Raw genomic sequence first — 21243 nt, forward strand, 5'->3', positions numbered from 1 at the left:
TTCGTTGTAGGAGCAGGGAACATGCAGATCGCCTCAATTTTGGCAGTTAACGGTGTAACCACCTCTTGTCCTACTCGTTTACCCAAATAGGAGACAACTCCTTTTTCAAACTCACATTTATCTGAGTTCTTTTGTTGGGCCTGCGGTAACACACAAAAGGGTAACACGGATGAATGCTGGTCACCAGGCTGAATATTAGCGCACTCAGGTTCTGAAACTACTTCAGGTAAGGAAAAGACTTTATTACCAACTATATCATTCCCTAGAATGACCGAAACCCCACTGACGGGCAAAGCTGGATGAGCAGCCACCTTCACCAGACCTGAGAAACCCTCGGTTTACAAATATACCGTGTGCAGGGGCTCACGAATCACAGTCAGTTCAATGCCTTGGATTAACATGGCTGGAGCGCTCTGTGTCAATGGAATACGGGGAGGTTGCTCTCAGGGAGTTAAGCTTCCGTGGCAGTGGCTTCCGCTGCTCAGCTGCCAGGTCGTGCCTTCTCCCTTCAGCGTCCAGCTCCCGCTCCAGAACTCGCAGTAGCTGCGTCTGGTACTCTTGCCGCTTAATCTCCAACTTGAGCTCTTTTAGAGCTAGTTGCCAGCCAGGGTCCACGGCGCCGGTCTCAGGCTGTTCACGATCTGCAACAACCTTATCCTCCGGCTCAGTCATGGCCTCCGCCCTGTCGGTAACCGGAAGAGGCTGGGTAGGCTGCGCGGCGATGCCAGGAAGTGCTTTGCGCCCAGGTAGGACCTGTTGATCCACAAGTGCCTCATACAACGCCGCTTTAACTACCTTTTTGCTAGCTATACGGGGAAGTGCCACATGAAAAAAGTCTCCAATAAGGAGCAGATCATCCTTCCTATACCTATCAAAGTCCTCTAACAAAGGACACAACATAAACGTAATCAAACCAAAAGCCATAATTACAAAAGGCACAATACACCAACACAACCTGACTCACCACACAAAACACAAATAAATAAAGAATCAATCCCGGATGAGCCCCCAAATCTGTTACAGCCCAGTCTAGGTTAGGCCGCACAGAGTAACCAGCTCGGGATTCAATGGAATTGACTTTTAAAAATGAGGGAGCCAGGAATAACAACACAAACAAGGTTGTTCAAAAAGGTTGTGGTATGTTGTAAAACACAAAATTATATACATATAACTGTACAAGGAACCAAACCAGGCATACCTTCAGGGTGGGCCAAGACCAAAATAATAGACAAAAGAATTCTATTGTTTAGGTAGCTAGCTTACCTAAAAGGAAAATTAAGAAAATACAAGTACTTCCCTAACTACCTAAGCCAAAAAACAGAGACAAAAGGACCCTCTCCCAAAAGAAACGGCAGCCAGCCACACCCCTACTGCCGGTGAACCAAGTGAACATATATACAATGGTGGATAGAATGCACATAAACAGGTACAGGGACAACCAAACTCCAAGTCCAAAATCCAGGCAAAAGTCAAAAACCAGAACAGCAGTCAGAATATAGCATAAACCAGCACAACCAAACACACTCTCTAAACCACCAACATCCCACACCATTCTCACTCCTCTTCCTCTTAAAATATGGCCACCAATCAGTGATGTCATCCTGGGAGGCGACAGCAAGGCAGGCTAGGGCAGGCTGAAAACTCTGGGAGGGACTTTGGACCTGCACACAAAATATGGCACAGCACACACAAAAAAAATTCCCATCCCAAAGATAGCAGGTTGTAACAGCTCTGATTGTGTCATTCCAAAACTCAATCGGGAACCAATTGGGTCTTCCTCTTCTGAAGCCATTCCTTTGTTAACTTTGCTTTGGATCATTATCCAAATGGTGATGTTTTTATCTTCAGCTTCAGCTGTCTAACAGAGGTCTGCAGGTTCTTGGCCAGAACAAATTGGTATTTGGTGCTATTCACTATTCCCTCTATTTTGACTACAACCCCAATTCCATGGCATGATGTTGCCACCACTATGCTTCACGGTGAGTACAGTGGTGCTTGAATGTTTGTGAACCCTTTAGAAATTTCTACATTTCTACATAAATATGACCTAAAACATCATCAAATTTTTACGTAAGTCCTAAAAGTAGATAAAGAGATCCCAATTAAACAAATGAGACAAAATATTATACTTGGTCATTTAATTATTAAGGAAAATGACCCAATATTACATTTCAGTCAGTGGCAAAGTATGTGATCCTGTAGGATTACCAGTTTCATTTGAAGATGAAATTGGAGTCAGGTGTTTTCATTCAATGGGATGACAATCAGGTGTGAGTGAGCACCTTGCTTTATTTAAAGAACAGGGATCTATCAAAGTCTGAACTGTATAATGGCACAACCAAAGGAGATTTCTGAGGGAAATCTTATAATTTTCCCAGAATTCCCAAAAATCTTCTGGGAATACTTTTAATTTTTACTATATATGTTTTGTGTGCATGTGTGAGCACCAGTTTATGTGAATTTAAAAAAGTGTGTCTGTGTTTTTTTTAAGATGGCTGAGTATGACATTATCGATGCTGCTGAAATTGAAGAAATTAAAAGGTCACTAGCCACTGAAGATCTGCCATCAGCTGTTGACAAGATTAAGGATTATTTTGCACAACAAGATCGTGTGGAACTGAACATTGCTGTAACAGGAGAATCTGGATCTGGAAAATCGACATTTATTAATGCCTTCAGGGGTTTAGGGGATGAAGATGAAGGCTCTGCAGAAACTGGTCCTGTAGAGACCACTACAGCACCTACTGTTTATCCTTACCCAAAATTCCCAAATGTCAAATTGTGGGAACTTCCTGGCATTGGAACTCCCAGATTCAAAGCTGATGAATATCTCAAACAGGTTCAATTTTAAAGATATGATTTTTTCATCATCATTGCATCATAGAATGCCATGCCAGTCTAGCAGCAGAGATACTAAAAATGGAAAAGATGTTTTATTTTGTTCGCTCAAAGATTGACAACAACATTGAGGCTGAAAAAAGAAAGAAGACATTTAACAAAGACAAGACACTGGATACAATCCGAGACAACTGCATTAAAGGTTTACCTTTTAGATGACACATTTCATTACACTCTTAACTCATTTACAACTATTATATAAAATTATTACACACATTATAATTAGAAAAGTATAAGTATGAATGGTAATGATAACTGATTAGTTAATCCTTTTGATCAGTGTAATGATGATTGATCATTTGAAAAAATAATTTAAAAAAGATCATTACCTTTTTATCTTAGGTCTAGAAGAGACTGGTCTAAAGTCTCCTGCTGTCTTCCTGATCTCCTGCTTCGAACTCAGTCTCTATGATTTCACCTGTCTTGAGGAGACCATGGAGAGGGAACTTCCCCAGCACAAGAGAGATGTACTGATGCTGGCGCTTCCAAACATCACTCTGGAGATCAACAAGAAGAAAAAGAAGGCACTGCAGAGCAACATATGGAAGTTGGCTCTGCTCTTTGCCTCAGTTGCAGCTGTACCGATACCTGTTGTAAATGCAGCTGCATCAATCACTGCAGATGTAACCATCTTGGTGACAGAGCTTAAGAAATATTACAGTGCCTTCAGTTTGGACCCATATTCCTTACAGAAGCTTTCTGAGAGATCAGGGAAGTCAAATCAAGACATGTGGAGTAATCCTATTTTAGTCACATTATCGAAGTGCACTACAGACCTTAATCACGCTATTAACTTCGTGTGGGAGTTTTCGCTGCATTTTGCGACAAGACACGTACACACATGACAGTGCTCAACCGTTTGACGGCAAACAAGAGAGCACGGCTGCGCCCGAAACCACATACTTATCTACTATATAGTAGGCGAGCTTTGTTGAAAGGCTTCCCAACAGATTCGGTTTCCTTCAGTCTGACACACACACACACACACACAGACACAGACACGCGCGCGCGGGTATCACACTAAGCTTTAAGCATGCGTATTTTTGTCAGACACCGCTGCGAATATGGGCGGGAAAAGGATATGACATCAATATTGTTTAAAATATTTATTTCAGTGTTAAAATATACCATATCCCTGTATGCATCTTTTTTATTTTAGATTCTTTTAAAGCTGGGTTCTATAAAAACGGAATGGTGAGACGATATAATCAGTGCTCCCTCCATCTTGGATTTTCTAAAGAGGTCAGTCCGTGATGTGTCGGATCTTTTATTGGTCAACGTCTTCACGTGATACAAATTGTCAGGTCAGAGTTCACCAAACTTGACCTTTAGAACATAGTGAATGCGGTTCCAACCCACACGACCCCCCCCCCCCCAAAGAATGCGGGGTTACGCCGATGTGCTTAGCCATATTTGCTTAGTCATTATTGCCATATTATTACAGCACTTCTCGGAGATACACACTGCAGTATTTATTATCCTGTGTAAAGGTAGGAATAAATTACTTGTTCTTATATGAAGTATTTCTAACTGGTATAAAGTTGGCTTGATTTTGGACGGTCGATATCCGCAAATTAAGTGGCTGTCTCTAAAGTTACATACGACATTGTTATACACGTTTCTAACTTCAATAGCATTTGAAGGAAATGATTTACAGTCACAAAACTAACTGTTTAGTATTTACGAAGGTGTCAGCTATAACGCACAACGTTTAGATTTTATATATTTACTAAAAATAAACTATGAAATCATATGTAAATTTGACATGAATTTCTCTACCAAATGAGCTCATACACAAAATATACCATCATTTAAAGTAGGGATGTCATACCAAAAATCTAGTAATCTGTACCCATACCACCAAAAGTACGCAATATTCGATACTAAAGTCGATACCACGGTTTGGTATAAAAATTAAATTAAAAACTCTCCTGGAGGACATCCTCCTCTGGCTGATACTGGCAAAAAAAAAAAAAAAAAGAGAGAGAGATAGGTGGATATTTTAGTTATCAAACACTGTCTGACAATGATTGGAGGCTACAGTGGAGGTGCACTCCTAACACACACACACACACACACACACACACACACATGCATGCACACACAGACCCCTTATACTCTGAATGCAAGCATTAGTTTAAATTCACTGATATGGTGGCAGGCCAAAAAAAGATTTATTAAAAGCATTAACATTTGAAGAATGGGTAGTGACATCAGGCTACATTTTGCTGACAGGACATGGGCTGAATGGCGATGCATGGTGGTCCATTAGGAGGTAGTTTATAACACTGCAATGCGTTAGCGTCGTTAACAAATAACTGGCTATCGCAAACATTACATGGAGCAAAATGTTAACTGGTTTCACGGCAACAATGCTAGCTGCCTCTAACAAACATAATATAGGGACCGTCTTTCAGGTGCTTCGCCAAATTCCAGGTGTTTCTTCGCTTTGTTTGAAATGAATGATAGCATCGGTTGCACACTGGCTTCAGGGCATCAATTATATGTTTGTTGTCATCCGCCTCGAATGTGAAGTAATTCCATATTCCATACCACATTTCCTCTCAACGAGTCGGGGGAACGTTTCTGAGGAACAATCAAGTGTGATTGTTTGTGAGGTAAAATGTTTGAATTTGTTTATTGCATGTCTGTGTCCCCATGAGTGTTATTGTGTGTAACTTTACGTAACGTCACGTTAAAAAGCGAACAATGTCTGGTCATTTTACTGTTCGTGAGACGCTCGCGTCACCCACTCGCATCTGATTGCATGTTTTTAAGCCAGAATAAGGAAGAACGTGTTTTTGCAATATACTGTATGGCATCTGTCTCGTCAAATATCGGCTGAATGGGAAGTTATATCGACCGATGCTGATAATTTAAAAATGCCAACTATCAGCCAATATATCAGCACTGGCATTGGTGACTGCTATCACTATTGGTGACCACTACCCCCCATATAAATTTAAGATAAGCAGTGCTTAATTTGTAAATCTGCAGGTTCAGAGGGTAGTGATCTGGCAAATCAGGAGTCACGTGAAAGGCCCCGGTCCTCGAACTTACAGACATGTTAAACTGCTTCTAGAATCTCATGTAGCCAACGATATTCAATGCTGAACTAACCCCATTTCCATAAAAGTTGGGATTTTTTTCTAAAATGCAATAAAACCAAAAATCTGTGATTTGTCAAGTCACAGATCCATATAAAAAATGTTCCAGAAAGCAGGTGTGCTACATTTTGGAGGTACCAGATCCTGTTCTGGCAGGATTTGGCTCAAATTAAGCTCTGAAGATAAGATAAGGTAAGACAAGATAAGACTTGATCCCAAGGGAGGGTGGAAGCTATAGATGGAATTATAAAGGTAAAAATAGCTTCATGTACACAAATTATCCGATTAAATTAGATTAAAATTGAAAGACATTGTATACAAGTATACAAATTGTAGAAGGACTTTCATTGTATTTTTACATTTGTATTTGTATGTTTAAACAGGATAGTTTAAACCATTCTCAAAGCTTTAGTTAAAACCCAAAAATAAAAGCAGACATTGTTTTTATCTGCAGTGGATTGTGTCCATGCTCATATTCATCTTTTTCATTTTAAAAAAGTCTACACCCCTGTTATTGCAGGCTTTTGTGATGTACAAAATAAAACTATGATAAATTGTGTCAGATTTTAACCTGGTTGCATAAGTGTACACACCCCTTAAATAATACTTTGTTAAGGCACCTTCTGCTTGTAATACGGCACTCAGTCTTTTTGGATACATATCTAGCTACTTTTACCTACTATCTTGATTTGGCCATTGTATTCCACTCTTTCATTCTTCAGATTTGTTAAATTGTGAAGGGATCTCCTTTGCAAAGTCCTTCCACAGGTTTTCGATAAGATTTAGATCTGGGCTCTGATTGGTTCATTCCAAAACCCAATCGGGAACCAATTGGGTCTTCCTCTTCTTCTTCTGACACCATTCCTTTGTTAACTTTGCTTTGGATTATTATCCAAATGGTGATGTTTTTATCTTCAGCTTCAGCTGTCTAACAGACGTCTGCAGGTTCTTGGCCAGAACAAATTGGTATTTGGTGCTATTCACTATTCCCTCTATTTTGACTAGAGCCCCAATTCCATGGCATGATGTTGCCACCACTATGCTTCACCATGCGTACAGTGGTGCTTGAATGTTTCTGAACCCTTTAAATATTTCTACATTTCTGCATAAATATGACCTAAAACATGATCAAATTTTTACACAAGTCCTAAAAGTAGATAAAGAGAATCCAATTAAACAAATGAGACAAAAATATTATATTTGGTCATTTATTTATTAAGGAAAATGACCTAATATTACATTTCAGTCAGTGGCAAAAGTATGTGATCCTGTAGGATTAGCAGTTTAATTTGAAGGTGAAATTGGAGTCAGGTGTTTTCATTCAATGGGATGACAATCAGGTGTGAGTGAGCACCTTGCTTTATTTAAAGAACAGGGATCTATCAAAGTCTGAACTGTATAATGGCACAACCAAAGGAGATTTCTGAGGGAAATCTTCTAATTTTCCCAGAAATCTTCTGGGAATACTTCTAATTTTTACTATATATGTTTGTGTGTGCATGTGATTATGTTAATTTTAAAAAAGTGTGTTTTTTTGTTGTTGTTGTTTTGTTTTTCAGATGGATGAGTATGACATTATCGATGCTGCTGAAATTGAAGAAATTAAAAGGTCACTAGCCACTGAAGATCTGCCATCAGCTGTTGACAAGATTAAGGATTATTTTGCACAACAAGATCGTGTGGAACTGAACATTGCTGTAACAGGAGAATCTGGATCTGGAAAATCAACATTTATTAATGCCTTCAGGGGTTTAGGGGATGAGGATGAAGGCTCTGCAGAAACTGGTCCTGTAGAGACCACTACAGAGCCTACTGCTTATCCTTACCCAAAATTCCCAAACGTCAAATTGTGGGATCTCCCTGGTATTGGAACCCCCAGATTCAAAGCTGATGAATATCTCAAACAGGTTCAATTTGAACAATATGATTTTTTCATCATCATAGCATCAGATCGTTTCAGAGAATGCCACGCCAGTCTGGCAGCAGAGATACTAAAAATGGAAAAGAAGTTTTATTTTGTTCGCTCAAAGATTGACAACAACATTGAGGCTGAAAAAAGAAAGAAGACATTTAACAAAGACAAGACACTGGATACAATCCGAGACAACTGCATTAAAGGTTTACCTTTTAGATGACACATTTCATTACACTCTTAACTCATTTAAAACTATTATATAAAATTATTACACACACATTATAATTAGAAAAGTGTAAGTATGAATGCTAATGATAACTGATTAGTTAATCCTTTTGATCAGTGTAATGATTGAGCATTTGAAAAAATAATTTTAAAAAGATCATTACCTCTTTATCTTAGGTCTAGAAGAGATTGGTCTAAAGTCTCCTGCAGTCTTCCTGATGTCTTGCTTCGAACTCAGTCTCTATGATTTCAACTGTCTTGAGGAGACCATGGAGAGGGAACTTCCCCAGCACAAGAGAGATGTACTGATGCTGGCGCTTCCAAACATCACTCTGGAGATCAACAAAAGGAAAAAGAAGGCACTGCAGAGCAACATATGGAAGTTGGCTCTGCTCTCTGCCTCGATTGCAGCTGTGCCAATACCTGTTGTAAATGCAGCTGCATCAATCAGTGCAGATGTAGCCATCTTGGTGACAGAGCTTAAGAAATATTACACTGCCTTCAGTTTGGACCCAGATTCCTTACAGAAGCTTTCTGAGAGATCAGGGAAGTCAGTAGATGAGCTAAAGGCTGTCCTGAAATCTCCTCTAAATCAAGAAATAACCAACGATGTGGTTATTAGATTGCTGACAAGTTCAAGTCTTTTAGCCGTAGAATCAGCAGCAGAATACTGGTTGGGTTTAATTCCTGTTGTGGGATCTCTAACAGCTGGACCACTGTCCTTTGCTACCGTTTACTACATACTGCAGCGTTGTCTTAATGAGCTCACTGAAGATGCCCGCAATGTGCTCATGGTTGCTTTGCAAACACCAGTATAAATATGTTTAAAAAATAATAATATGCCATTCAACCTCCCCATATATTCTTATTGTAATGAAGTAAATGCCATTTAGACATCATGATCATTTAAATAAGTTGATTTCTAATTATGACTATTTCTTAATTTTAATCTATCGTATTTTATTTACTGTTTTTACAGTTTGTGGTGTCACATACGAATCAACTTAATTAAATACAGTTTATAATTTAGGTATGTTGTTGTCTGACCAGTTTGAGAAATGCTGTTTATGATTGCTCATTACATTTTTTTTAAATTTTTTTTTTATGATTTATGATATCGATGCTAAGAGTGTACCGGAAAGTAACCAGAGTAAATAATTATCCTGGGTAGAAAAGAATACAGAAACAAATACAACTACCTGTTGTATCATTGTAACCATGATAACAATGTTTTCTGCAGGTCACTAATCAAAACAATACAATTATTTAAATTAAAACAATAAAATTATATAAGGTGCTTTTTACCATACAAATTGTTTTGGAGCTAACATTCTAATGACATGAAATTTCCAACTGAAAATTTCATCTAATGAAAGAATGAATGAATGGCTTGCGTTTTATAGCGCCCATGCAGCAATAATCTGCTCAAATCAGGTGTTTGGTAATGTCAAACTTTTTCACATTTCAACACATATTGTGAGTGTGGGGCATTATTTAGTTTTTGTCATAGAAAAATTACACATTTTTTATCTTAATATTAACACTTGCGAGTGTTCAGCAGTCTGAGCACCTTTCAGGGTAGTCCTAAAGTGATTCCTGCTCTTCAGAATATTCCTTGGTTGGAAGTTCATGGCAGGCATATGCGCACACACACACACACACACACATACACAAAAAAAAAACAAGCAGATATCCATGTGTTTCACACCACACCTGGCTGCTATCCAGGGTTCATATAACCACATGCTTATGTAATTTACTTTCTAATAAACTATCAACTCTGTGTATGTAAAAGGCAAAGAGTTCATTTTAATGACATATTGGTAAACTGTTTTCATGGGCACAAAAATTAAGCTTATCCAGTTTCTTCCTATCTAAAAACATATTGGTAGTTGGTTGGGCTACTAAATACACATCCAACGTGTACTCCTGCATCATGCTCAGTGTTCTCGGGATAGTCTCCAGATCTACTGTGACCCTGACCACGATGAAGAGGTTACTGAAGATGAATGCATGAATGAAAGCAGTAATTAACACCTCATGGCCATGAATATCAGTATAAACTTTATCTCAAAAGAATTATCACTTTTGCATCACTTCCTCTGGTTAGCATTGCCAAAAGTAACATAGATACAAACACTGCAATTACTTCAGTGGAGGTTTTCTAGTTTGGCATGATACAATGTGCATAAATTTCATTTCAGTCAAAATGTGTACACATTCAAACATACCACTCATCTTTTATGAATTAAGTATTTTAGATGATGTGGTCTGATTAAGCTCTTGTGCATGGTTTATGTTATGAATGGAAGGTAATTCCAGTGTGATTTCCTGCATAATCATCAGAATGAAGTGACCTTTACCTCTGGCAGGGAACTGTCAGCACAGGCATTGGAAGACTTGCAAAGTCAGCTAGCTTCAGGACCTCAACTCCTGGCTAATCAGGTGGAGAGTCCTGATCCAGGTCTCTATCACTGCAGGTGGGATTTTCTTTGTACCTTTTAAACAGAGCTGTTGCTGAACTCTGCCTTAAAGGATGTAGGTGATGATGAAGAAAGAGTGATATAGAAATCATGCAAAACACAGGGATTAACCTAAATACATGGGTGACATGGAGTATTTAATTAAAGAACATCACTTTTTTATCTATAATATTGCAATAAAGTGCCTCTACATTTCAAGGACACAGACTCTTTTGGCTCTTACTGGAACACAAAAACATCTGTAATATGCACCACAGTACAGTTTTGTTAAGAAGAATGAAATGAGATTCTGTAATGTAATCAGTGAAGGAACTCTGAACTAAGGTTCCCAGCAGCCATTGCATCACAATCACATGACCAGCTGTACCTGAATCATGTTTCTGTTAATTGAGCACTCCTGTATATAGCCACAGTTTGCACTGCACTCTTTGTTTCACGTTTGTCTTTCTGTACCTTTGTCCCTGTTGCCGTGTTTTGTTCTTTGGTTTATGTTTAATCTTTGGCACAGTGTTTTGCCTTAAAGTCATAGTGTCTTTTGTATTTTTGATTTGTTCTTTATTAAACTTTTTAAGTTCTGCACTTGCATCTGTCTCAACCTCCAATCGTGACATATTCTTCCTTTAAAATACCATCGTTTGACATTATAGTTATAACAAATTATATATTTATATTCTATTTATAACAAATTACATGTTTTAAACTATCAACTCTGAATTTGTAAAAGGCATTCATTCAGTCCCTCCAGGATTTTGTGATCGCAGAAGTGAACACAAAAATCAAGAAAACTCCACAATAATTGTGGGCGCTTGCAAATTTTTTTTTAAATTATCGCAGATTTGGGCCAAGATGTGTCATGTGACATCATCACAACACACCATGTGACGTCATCACAATGACCATTCAGCCAAAGCCCCCCTTCAATTCATGTGCATCGAACATGAGTACAGCTAAAAGATCTCATTTACCAACAAACACCACTGTGAGAGTCTGTGTAAAACAATTCTGTGCAATTGCATTTTCTCCAATTCAAGTAGTTTTGTGCAAAACAGCACAAAAACTCAGCAAATTGCATCGCAAATTTCCAGAGAGAAAAAAGCCGCAACAAAATCAAGCATTTTTGGTTGCAACAATTACAAAAAACTCCACGAATTCCTGTATGGATTGTTCATTTTATTTTGCCTTGCCTGTGTTTGACCATGGACTGTTTACTCTGTTTTTGAACCTGTGCTGCCTGCCTTTTCTTCTGCTACATTTATATGGATATTTCCTGTGTTTGCTTGCTGCCTGCCCTGACCTTTTGTCTGTTTGTGACTATGTCTCTGGGTTTGCCTTGTATATTGAGTTGTGCCTGTGATCTACTTCTTCCTGTCAGTACTTTTGCTGTTCTATTTAATAAAGCTGCACATGGATCCTCATTCCGTTGACTCATCATTACAGTTATAACAATTTTAACAAAGTACTCACAACACAAAAGAGATTCAGTTGAATCTGAATCTCTTTTACTAGAAAACTTCATTATTTCTGAAGGTGCAGAGGTGTAGTATTATCTAGAGAAGGTTCAAATTATTGTACAATTTGTTTTAGAACAACATTGTCAACCTTGCCGAAATTATCATGATGACACTACCCAGCCACTCTCATACATTAATTTTATCTGAATAAATGTATATTTATTGATCAGTATCAATTACTAATTATGTAAAACTCTATTAAAATATTAATTACAAATATGCCTAAATATTCCCAACTAGTTCAAATGTGTCCAACTTCTACAACTAGTTGTAAATTGTCAAGTAAACAGGGTGTAGACAGATGCAAGTGCAGTTAAGAGCTTATTTATTAAAGGAGGCAGGCATACAAATCCAAAACAATAAACAAGAATATAGTCAAAGAACAGGCGTGGGTCAGGCGATCTACAAACAGCACAAACGAGGCTAGGCAAAGTACAAAACGAGAAACTGTGACAGGATCAGAAAACTGAGAAACAAACAATGAGGAGCAAAGCCTTGGTACGGTTCTGGTTCTCGTAATCAACGGGGAGACACAGAACAGCTGAGACACATTAGGAGACAACAAATAAGAGAGACATGACAGAAATCAAAACAAACACACATGTAACAGTAAACACAGTGACTGCGTCTGAAATCGCGTACTACCCTACTATACAGTAAGCGAAAAGCAGTACGCAGGAGGGGTAGTATGTCCAAATTCTCAGTAGGCGAGAAACAGTAGGCGAGATATACCCGGATTGTGTACTGCTTCCGGTGAGATTTTGCAGTACGCGACGAGTTTACCTCAGCCTGTTAACACTAACCGCATTAAATGACTCATTCAGTTAACTTTCCTGATGTGCATTTTGCCTTTAATGCGCTTGCTTTAATCTGGTCATCCCTTTAAGAGTTTTGTGTTTATGATGACGTCGAAGGTCACATGACAATGCCAACATGTCAGATGTAGTATGTCCGGGATTGTAGTCACAATACACACACATGCTCAGCTGAGGCAAAAAAAAAATTAAGAGTTTCATTATAATGGTTACCTTCTGATTTCCTGAAGGTGACAGTTTCAAATAATTTATTTCTATTTATTTTTATTAATTTATTGTATAATATCTATTTCTTTAGATGTTTTTGTGAATTACTTTTTCTTTTTAGTAAACTATCTCTGTTTACTGTATCTTGTTTGAAAATGTACTTTATTGCTTTGCTCTACCTCGAGTTTCTTATCATGTTCTCTTAAGTGTTTTTGTGATATGTATCCCCTGTAATCCTTAAATGTTCAAGAAGTAAATAAAATAGTAATACTAGCAATACACACACATACTGTCAGTGTGAAAAAACCCAGAAGTGCACACTGTCACACTCCGGGCTGCTGAGTGCGCTGCTCGTTCCGGTGCTGGACGCGAGGGGAAACCTTGACGTAATTTCATTTAATTTAATACTATTAACATTTTTACATTTCATTAAAGCTGCTTTGTGACAAGGTCCATTGTAAAAGCACAATATAAATAAAAGTGAATTGAATTGATTTTCCATAGTAATTAAAAATACAAATCTTTCTTTGAATGTCGGACAAGATAAAAATTCACGTCTTTTATGTCAAGGCTTTGCCATGTTGCACTTCACACTGAAGCCAATGAACCATTTCTTTGAAGCATCCAGCAAATTGTAGGAAAGTGAAACTGAAAAACAAACCCTGTGGTCTGATCTGAATTTGAATAGATGACGTCGGAAACCTGAATGACAAGAAATACAAGCGAGCTTCCTCTACTTTGTTCACAACATTTACAATCTGCCAGTGTATTACAGCACTTCAAGGATAAATACTCTGGTCTTTATTCCTCTGTGTAAAGGTAGGATTCAAATACTTTTTGCTAGTTCTTACGTAAATTATTTCTATACATATGTTAATATTTTAAGTAAAATGACGGAAATGAAAAATAAATGAAAACATAAATAACAAGGGTTGACTCACTTAGAAAAGCTATACCATACTGTATATACAAAACCATATAATTTATTATATATATTTTATTTCATGGTAAGGCCAGTCTGCCGGGCTCCCTCAGGATATCTGAACACTGTGTTTGAGAAGGTTAAAAAGCTTGAGTTTTTACATATAAATGCTGGAAGAGCAATAAAAATGTTACATACTAACAACTAAGAATCATAATCAAAGGTAATTTATCTGTTTATGATCCATAATGAGCAGTTAAGTCATTTCAAAGCCTGCATTACAAAAAAGATTTCCACTTTGTTGCAAGTCTACCCAACAGATTCAATTTCCTTCAGTCTGACACACACACACACACACACACACACACACACACACACACACACAACGGTGAGAAAGACCGCCCCTTTAGTCAACAGTGCAGTCTGCTTTTATCTGCTTAGCTCACAGTCATTATTTCCATATTATTACAGCACTTCTCAGAGATACACACTGCAGTATTTATTCTCCTGTGTAAAGGTACGATTCAATTACTAGTTCTTATATGAAGTATTTCTATAAGTAGATCTGTTAATATTTTAAGTAAATGACAGTTGAAACGAAAGTAAGAAGGCTTAGAAAAGATATAGTTACAGCAACTAACAAGACATAATGAGTCTCAACCATGATCAGATGGAGTTTGAGCAGCAGAACCAAAGCAATAATTGTGATAAAGAGGAGACTCTGTGACAAAAACCAGCATCAATTTCAAATCAATTTTTAATTACCTAATTAAAAAGAAATCATTGTAATTTTATATTGTAATTGCTACTGGTGGCAGCAGTGTATACAGTTTATTGACATTAGTGGTCGAGGAGTTTTTTATGGCCAATGCTGATGCAGATATCCAGAAAGCAGTGTGGCCGATTGGCTGACATAAGACTATACATATGTATAAGCGCACAAATGGCTCAGGATTGAACTTTGTAAGTGGTGGACCCACTGTTCAGAGATAAGATAGTGGGGAATGAGAAGGGATGTACGCTGCAAACTACAAATGAGATTTATTTTGGAGAAACCCCACTTGCACTTAACTGGAGATTGATATGGTACTCACAGTAACTAACAACTGCCTCACTCCTCACTCTGGAACTCCTCACTCTGGAACATTTTGTGTATTTGAGTCCCTGAAATCTCTAAAAACCCGAATGACTGTACGTGGGCTGTTAACTCCATTTAATTCCTGGCATTCAATCTCACTTTCAAAGCCATGCACAGGACAACATTTATCCTAGTAAGCAGTTCTAAAAAACTTCCACAATCAGGCTAGCATTATCACTACTAGTCATGGGTACAGTCGCCAAACTGCTTCATTGGTGACCTGCTGCCACTTGCTCTCTTGGACTCTTGTCTTTTTATTATTTTGCTCCGTCTTCTCAATGTCGTTGTTTGTGTTCTTAAAAATGCTGTTAATGATAACTGCTTTCTTGTCACCATGACACACTCTACAATGCATGTAATGTGACTGTAGGCTTCGCTTTGTGACAACAAATTCAGGTGAAATTTGAAGTTGACATGATTAGGTTATGTGAAAGAAGCTATTGATTGACAATTAGCAATATGTGAGCACCGGTAATATAAGATTAGCAAAAAAAATTTTTAGCAGTTTTGATAATATTGCTGCATGAGACTTTAAACATCCAGCCGCAGTGGTGGCAGATCCACATAAAAAGGTTCCAGAAGACAGGTGTGCTACATTTTGGAGGTCCTGGATCCTTTTCTGGCAGAATCCGGCTCAAATTAAGCTCTGAAGATGAGATAAGATAAGACATATAGCTTAATGTACACAAATTATCTGATGAAAATTATCTTTATTTAAAGAACAGGGATCTATCAAAGTCTGAGCTTCAAAACACATGTTTGTGGAAGTGTATATTGGCACAAGCAAAAGAGATTTCTGAGGGAAACCTTCAAATTTTTCCAGAAATCCCAGAAATCTTCTGTAAATACTTCTAATTTTCACTATATGTTTGTGTGTGCATGTGTGATCACCAGTTTGTGTGAGTTTTAAATAAATGTGTGTGGGGGTTTTTTTCAGATGGATGAGTATGACATTATCGATGCTGCTGAAATTGAAGAAATTAAAAGGTCACTAGCCACTGAAGATCTGCCATCAGCTGTTGACAAGATTAAGGATTATTTTGCACAACAAGATCGTGTGGAACTGAACATTGCTGTAACAGGAGAGTCTGGATCTGGAAAATCGACATTTATTAATGCCTTCAGGGGTTTAGGGGATGAAGATGAAGGCTCTGCAGAAACTGGTCCTGTAGAGACCACTACAGAGCCTACTGCTTATCCTTACCCAAAATTCCCAAACGTCAAATTGTGGGATCTCCCTGGCATTGGAACCCCCAGATTCAAAGCTGATGAATATCTCAAACAGGTTCAATTTGAACAATATGATTTTTTCATCATCATAGCATCAGATCGTTTCAGAGAATGCCACGCCAGTCTGGCAGCAGAGATATTAAAAATGGAAAAGAAGTTTTATTTTGTTCGCTCAAAGATTGACAACAACATTGAGGCTGAAAAAAGAAAGAAGACATTTAACAAAGACAAGACACTGGATACAATCCGAGACAACTGCATTAAAGGTTTTCCTTTTGGATAACATATTACATTACACTTTTGACTCATTTAACACTATTATATACACATACTGTACATTTTGATTATAGAGTAAGTATTATATAATGAAGAATGACCCTTTTAAGAAACTGTTTTAAAAAGATCATTACCTTTTTATCTTAGGTCTAGAAGAGACTGGTCTAAAGTCTCCTGCGGTCTTCCTGATCTCTTGCTTCGAACTCAGTCTCTATGATTTCAACCATCTTGAGGAGACCATGGAGAGGGAACTTCCCCAGCACAAGAGAGATGTACTGATGCTGGCGCTTCCAAACATCACTCTGGAGATCAACAAGAGGAAAAAGAAGGCACTGCAGAGCAACATATGGAAGTTGGCTCTGCTCTCTGCCTCGGTTGCAGCTGTGCCGATACCTGTTGTAAATGCAGCTGCATCAATCACTGCAGATGTAACCATCTTGGTGACAGAGCTTAAGAAATATTACACTGCCTTCAGTTTGGACCCAGATTCCTTACAGAAGCTTTCTGAGAGATCAGGGAAGTCAGTAGATGAACTAAAATCTGTGTTGAAGTCTCCTCTAAATAAAGAAATAACCAAAGATCTGGTTATTAGATTGCTGACAAGTTCAAGTCTTTTTGTTATAGGATCAGCAGCAGAATACTGGCTGGGTTTAATTCCTGTTCTGGGATCTTTAGCAGCTGGGTCACTGTCCTTTGCTACTATTTACTACATACTGCAGAGTTGTCTTAATGAGCTCGCTGAAGATGCCCGCAATGTGCTCATGGTTGCTTTGCAAACATCAGTATAAATACGTAAAAAAAAAAAATAATGTGCCATTCAACCTCCCCCATATATTCTTATTATAATGAAGTAAATGCCATTTAGACATCATAATCATTTAAATAAGTTGATTTCTAATCATGACTATTTCTTAATTTTAATCTATCGTATTTTATTTGCTGTTTTTACAGTTTGTGGTGTCACATACGAATCAACTTAATTAAATACAGTTTATAATTTAGGTATGTTGTTGTCTGACCAGTTTGAGAAATGCTGTTTATGATTGCTCATTACATGTTTTTTTATGATTTATGATGTCGATGCTAAGGTGCTGAGTCTACCCGAAAGTAACCAGAGTAAATAATTATCCTGGGTAGAAAAGAATACAGAAACAAATACAACTACCTGTTGTATCACTGTAACCATGACAACAATGTTTTCTGTAGGTCACTAATCAAAACAATAAAATTATTTCTCTGCTGTGATTATTGTGCTATATTTAGGGCTGTAGTCAAGATCACTACTGTTGAGTCCAAGACAAGTCCAAGACCTGGACTAACTGAAAGCAAGTCAAAGCTTGGGACAATAGAGTGAAAAAGAACAGAGATTCCCATGGCAAGCAAAAAAACAAACAAACAAACAAAAAACACACACACACAGGGTCACGATTGTAAGTATATGAACAAAGTACCAACAACCTAAAAGAGTTTTAGAAACCATGAAAATGTCCAAAGGACACTTTTCACACTTCAAGGAGACAAAGACTCTGTTGGCTCTTACTGGAACACAAACACATCTAGTTTGTTAAGAAGCATGAAACAAGATTCTTCCTTTATAATACTATCATTTGACATTCTAGTTAAGCCAGTTAATGTCAACTCATTTGTAAAAGCAGAAACAGTGTACAGTGTACATCACAACGGCATCCAACAAAATAATAGGGTTGTTGTCTGATCTGTTACAGATGACTAGGTAAACCTGAATGACAAGAAATAGAGTGGAGTAATGGACATTTATATATAGATGTAGTTAAAATTGTGTGGAGTGTGCTTTGTTCACAATCTTCAATTTGCTAATTTAATTACAGCACTGCTCAAGGATACACAATAATTTTTGTAGTAGTTCTTATATAAAGTATTTCTACACATAGGTATGTTAATTTAATAAGTAAAATGACAGAATGAAGCAAAAGTAATAAGACTTAGAATTGTTTAGAAAAGGTTTAAACACATTTGATTTCACACGACCATATTACTGAACAAAATGTGCTACATATGTGCTTAATATTACATATTAAGATCACTTTATGACAGAAACCTTCAAGAAGTGAAAGCAGTAAAAATGAAACACAATAAAACCACACAATCATAATCAAAGGTAATTTAACAGTATTTATGATTCATGATGAGCAGATAGGTCATTTCCTATTCTACATTATACAAAGGCATGACTTCCATCTTGTTGCAAGCCTACTTAAAGTATCCTTCAATCTGACACACACAAATGGAATATCCTTTATTCTCTTTAAGACTGGGTGGAGTCTTCTGTTATGTGCATTGCTCACAACATAGTTTTTGCTACAGCATTATATTAGTACTTAAATTAATTGAATTACTAGTACTTATATAAAAAGGTGACGCGGTGGTGCAGCGTTGCTGCCTCAGCTCCAGAGTCCTGGGTTTGATCCTGAGCACGGGTGCTTGACTGTGTGGTGTATTTTATGTTCCCTATGTGCCATCCAGAGTGTTTTCCTGCCTCACTCCCACCCTGACATAGATAAATCAGTTACTGATTGAGTGAGTGAGCTTTTATATAAAGTATTTCTATATACAGATTTGTTAATATTTTAAGTAAATGACACTTAATCAATATGAAATTAACCAAGCTTATAAAATCTATAAATGCAGTAACTAATAAGACTCGACAATAAGAAGGAGATTTAGCAGGATGTTGAGATTCATACACAAGAGGTTGATTGTCTACAATGTCCAAAATCCAAATACCATAAACAGGGAACAGATCCGGGTTTTATACAGAATAGGCTCGGGATATATCTGTCTGACAATTTCATGCAAAAGCAGATACACAAAAAAACTAAGGAAACTTGGTCAAATAGGTATTCTAAGGCAGGAAAAGATAAGACAGGCAAAGCAATGTCATATACAGGAATCAATCAGAAGCTCAGAACATACACAAAATAAAAATTATAAAGCTGGCAAACACTAAGACTGCATGTCTAGGGTACTGGCCTTGTGCTTTATTAAATAGGTTCATGATAGGAAATGGAAATAACCAATGAAGAACAGCTGTAAAATTTAGTTAAGGGTACTCTCTAGTGGCCTGGAGGTGAATTGTCCATGGCTGGTGTGACACAGTAACAGGAAGTCTCTATGCAAAATAGAATCAAATATGTGAACTAAAAATAACCTGGTATTTCTATTGTTATAGATGCCAGCTGTTTATAGTTTATTATTCTGAGATTATACATGTAAAAATAACATGAGAGCACAGCCACAAAAACCATGCAATCTTTTTGATATAATCACAGGTGCATCTGTGCTAATTATATACAATGATGAAGTGAAAAACATCATGCCTTTCTAACTAAAAATGAATACACAAAGAAATGCAGCACTCAGAGCATTTCACAGCAGATGCAATATCCTTTCTCAATCAAGCAGCGCTGCACAAACTTCCAGTGTTTTTTTTTTTTTCCAGCATCTCTAAAGCTGTAGCTTTCTCAGAGGAAGTGGTTACTTTAACATAATTTCACAGGCTACATGCTGTTAGAAAAAAAAGGTTAAATATAGAGAGTATGAGATTATTGATGCTGAAAAAATTAAACGGTCACTAGCCACTGAAGATCTTCCATGAGCTGTTGTCAAGATTAAGGATAACGTTGTACAACAAGACCATGTGGAACTGAACATTGCTGTAACAGGAGAGTCTGGATATGGAAAGTTCACATTTATCAATGCCTTCAGGGGTTTTGGGGATGAAGATGAAGACTTTGCAGCGACTGGTCCTGTAGAGACCACTACAGAGCCTACTGATTATCCTTACCCAAAATTCCCAAATGTCAAATTGTGGGATCTCCCTGGCATATCTGGTTCAAAAACTGATGAATATTATAAACAGGTTGAATTTGAATTTGACAGGCAAAGATTAGTGTTTCATTTAACAATGGCACAAACCTGGCACATTAATACAGAATTAAATTATTGTGTTGGTGTCACAGCTGTGTGTATATCGAAGACTTTACAAGGACTTTGAATGCGGCACAGCCAATCAGATTTTAGAACCGAAATGATCAGTCATTTTTCATTCTTAAATACCTCTTTTAAACACACTGCTTTTAAACACACTGCTGCGAGTGATATATGATTATGACTATTTCTTGTTTTTATTTATAGAGCTGTCATTTCGTTTACTGGTTTTATATATTAATAAACTATAAACGATATGTGGTGTCACATTCCAGTTATATTAAGTAAATATCTTCTATAATTTTGGTATCCTGTTGAAAGATGAAAAGATTTATGAAATACTGTTTATAACTGCTCATTACATACTGTTCTGTACATTTATGATCTTGATCGGTTGTGTGCTGAGACTGACTGATATTAATCTTAGTAAATAATTTTCCGGCCTATGCCTACACACACACATAAGGCTCAAGCAGGTATGCAGGTGTTTCTCACCACTCCTGACAGTTATCCAGGCTTCACAGACCCACAGGTATACACCAGGATATCG

General features: G+C 37.4%; 3 protein-coding genes across 4 annotated transcripts; all 3 read left to right on the plus strand.

Moving 5' to 3' along the window:
* Nucleotides 1-1955: 1955 nt before the first annotated feature.
* On the plus strand, nucleotides 1956-6012 carry LOC128605719 (interferon-inducible GTPase 5-like). The gene is made up of 4 exons (XM_053621432.1): nucleotides 1956-1979; nucleotides 2492-2717; nucleotides 3241-3476; nucleotides 5896-6012. The coding sequence occupies exons 1-4, from the start codon at nucleotides 1956-1958 to the stop codon at nucleotides 6010-6012; spliced, it is 603 nt and encodes a 200-aa protein (XP_053477407.1).
* Nucleotides 3755-10619, plus strand: LOC128605838 (interferon-inducible GTPase 5-like). The gene is made up of 3 exons (XM_053621616.1): nucleotides 3755-4388; nucleotides 7565-8123; nucleotides 8323-10619. Exons 2-3 carry the CDS (start codon nucleotides 7565-7567, stop codon nucleotides 8961-8963), a joined length of 1200 nt encoding a protein of 399 aa, XP_053477591.1. The 5' UTR covers nucleotides 3755-4388; the 3' UTR covers nucleotides 8964-10619.
* A 3137-nt stretch (nucleotides 10620-13756) lies between these two features.
* On the plus strand, nucleotides 13757-17965 carry LOC128605032 (interferon-inducible GTPase 5-like). Of its 2 annotated transcripts, none has more exons than XM_053620141.1 (3): nucleotides 13757-13980; nucleotides 16159-16717; nucleotides 16875-17965. In XM_053620141.1, exons 2-3 carry the CDS (start codon nucleotides 16159-16161, stop codon nucleotides 17513-17515), a joined length of 1200 nt encoding a protein of 399 aa, XP_053476116.1. In that variant the 5' UTR covers nucleotides 13757-13980; the 3' UTR covers nucleotides 17516-17965. The 2 variants fall into 2 exon arrangements, with proteins under 2 accessions (XP_053476116.1, XP_053476115.1); XM_053620140.1 differs by lacking the exon at nucleotides 13757-13980 and adding an exon at nucleotides 13987-14600.
* Nucleotides 17966-21243: the final 3278 nt, after the last annotated feature.

Source organism: Ictalurus furcatus, chromosome 3 (assembly GCF_023375685.1).
Source record: "Ictalurus furcatus strain D&B chromosome 3, Billie_1.0, whole genome shotgun sequence".
NCBI classification, from domain to species: Eukaryota; Metazoa; Chordata; class Actinopteri; order Siluriformes; family Ictaluridae; genus Ictalurus; species Ictalurus furcatus.

What these genes read in the sequence shown, in the direction of transcription:
- LOC128605719 (XM_053621432.1), top strand. Translation starts at nt 1,956, where the DNA reads ATGTTGCCACCACTATGCTTCACG. An exon ending in TGAAGGCTCTGCAGAAACTG is followed by an intron (nt 2,718 to 3,240) that starts GTCCTGTAGAGA and finishes TTTTTATCTTAG; the next exon opens with GTCTAGAAGAGACTGGTCTA. An exon ending in TCTTTGCCTCAGTTGCAGCT is followed by an intron (nt 3,477 to 5,895) that starts GTACCGATACCT and finishes GTAAATCTGCAG; the next exon opens with GTTCAGAGGGTAGTGATCTG.
- LOC128605838 (XM_053621616.1), top strand. Translation starts at nt 7,565, where the DNA reads ATGGATGAGTATGACATTATCGATGCTGCTGAAATTGAAGAAATTAAA. An exon ending in CCGAGACAACTGCATTAAAG is followed by an intron (nt 8,124 to 8,322) that starts GTTTACCTTTTA and finishes TCTTTATCTTAG; the next exon opens with GTCTAGAAGAGATTGGTCTA.
- LOC128605032 (XM_053620140.1), top strand. Translation starts at nt 14,322, where the DNA reads ATGATCCATAATGAGCAGTTAAGTCATTTCAAAGCCTGCATTACAAAA. An exon ending in ATTTATTCTCCTGTGTAAAG is followed by an intron (nt 14,601 to 16,158) that starts GTACGATTCAAT and finishes GGTTTTTTTCAG; the next exon opens with ATGGATGAGTATGACATTAT. An exon ending in CCGAGACAACTGCATTAAAG is followed by an intron (nt 16,718 to 16,874) that starts GTTTTCCTTTTG and finishes TTTTTATCTTAG; the next exon opens with GTCTAGAAGAGACTGGTCTA.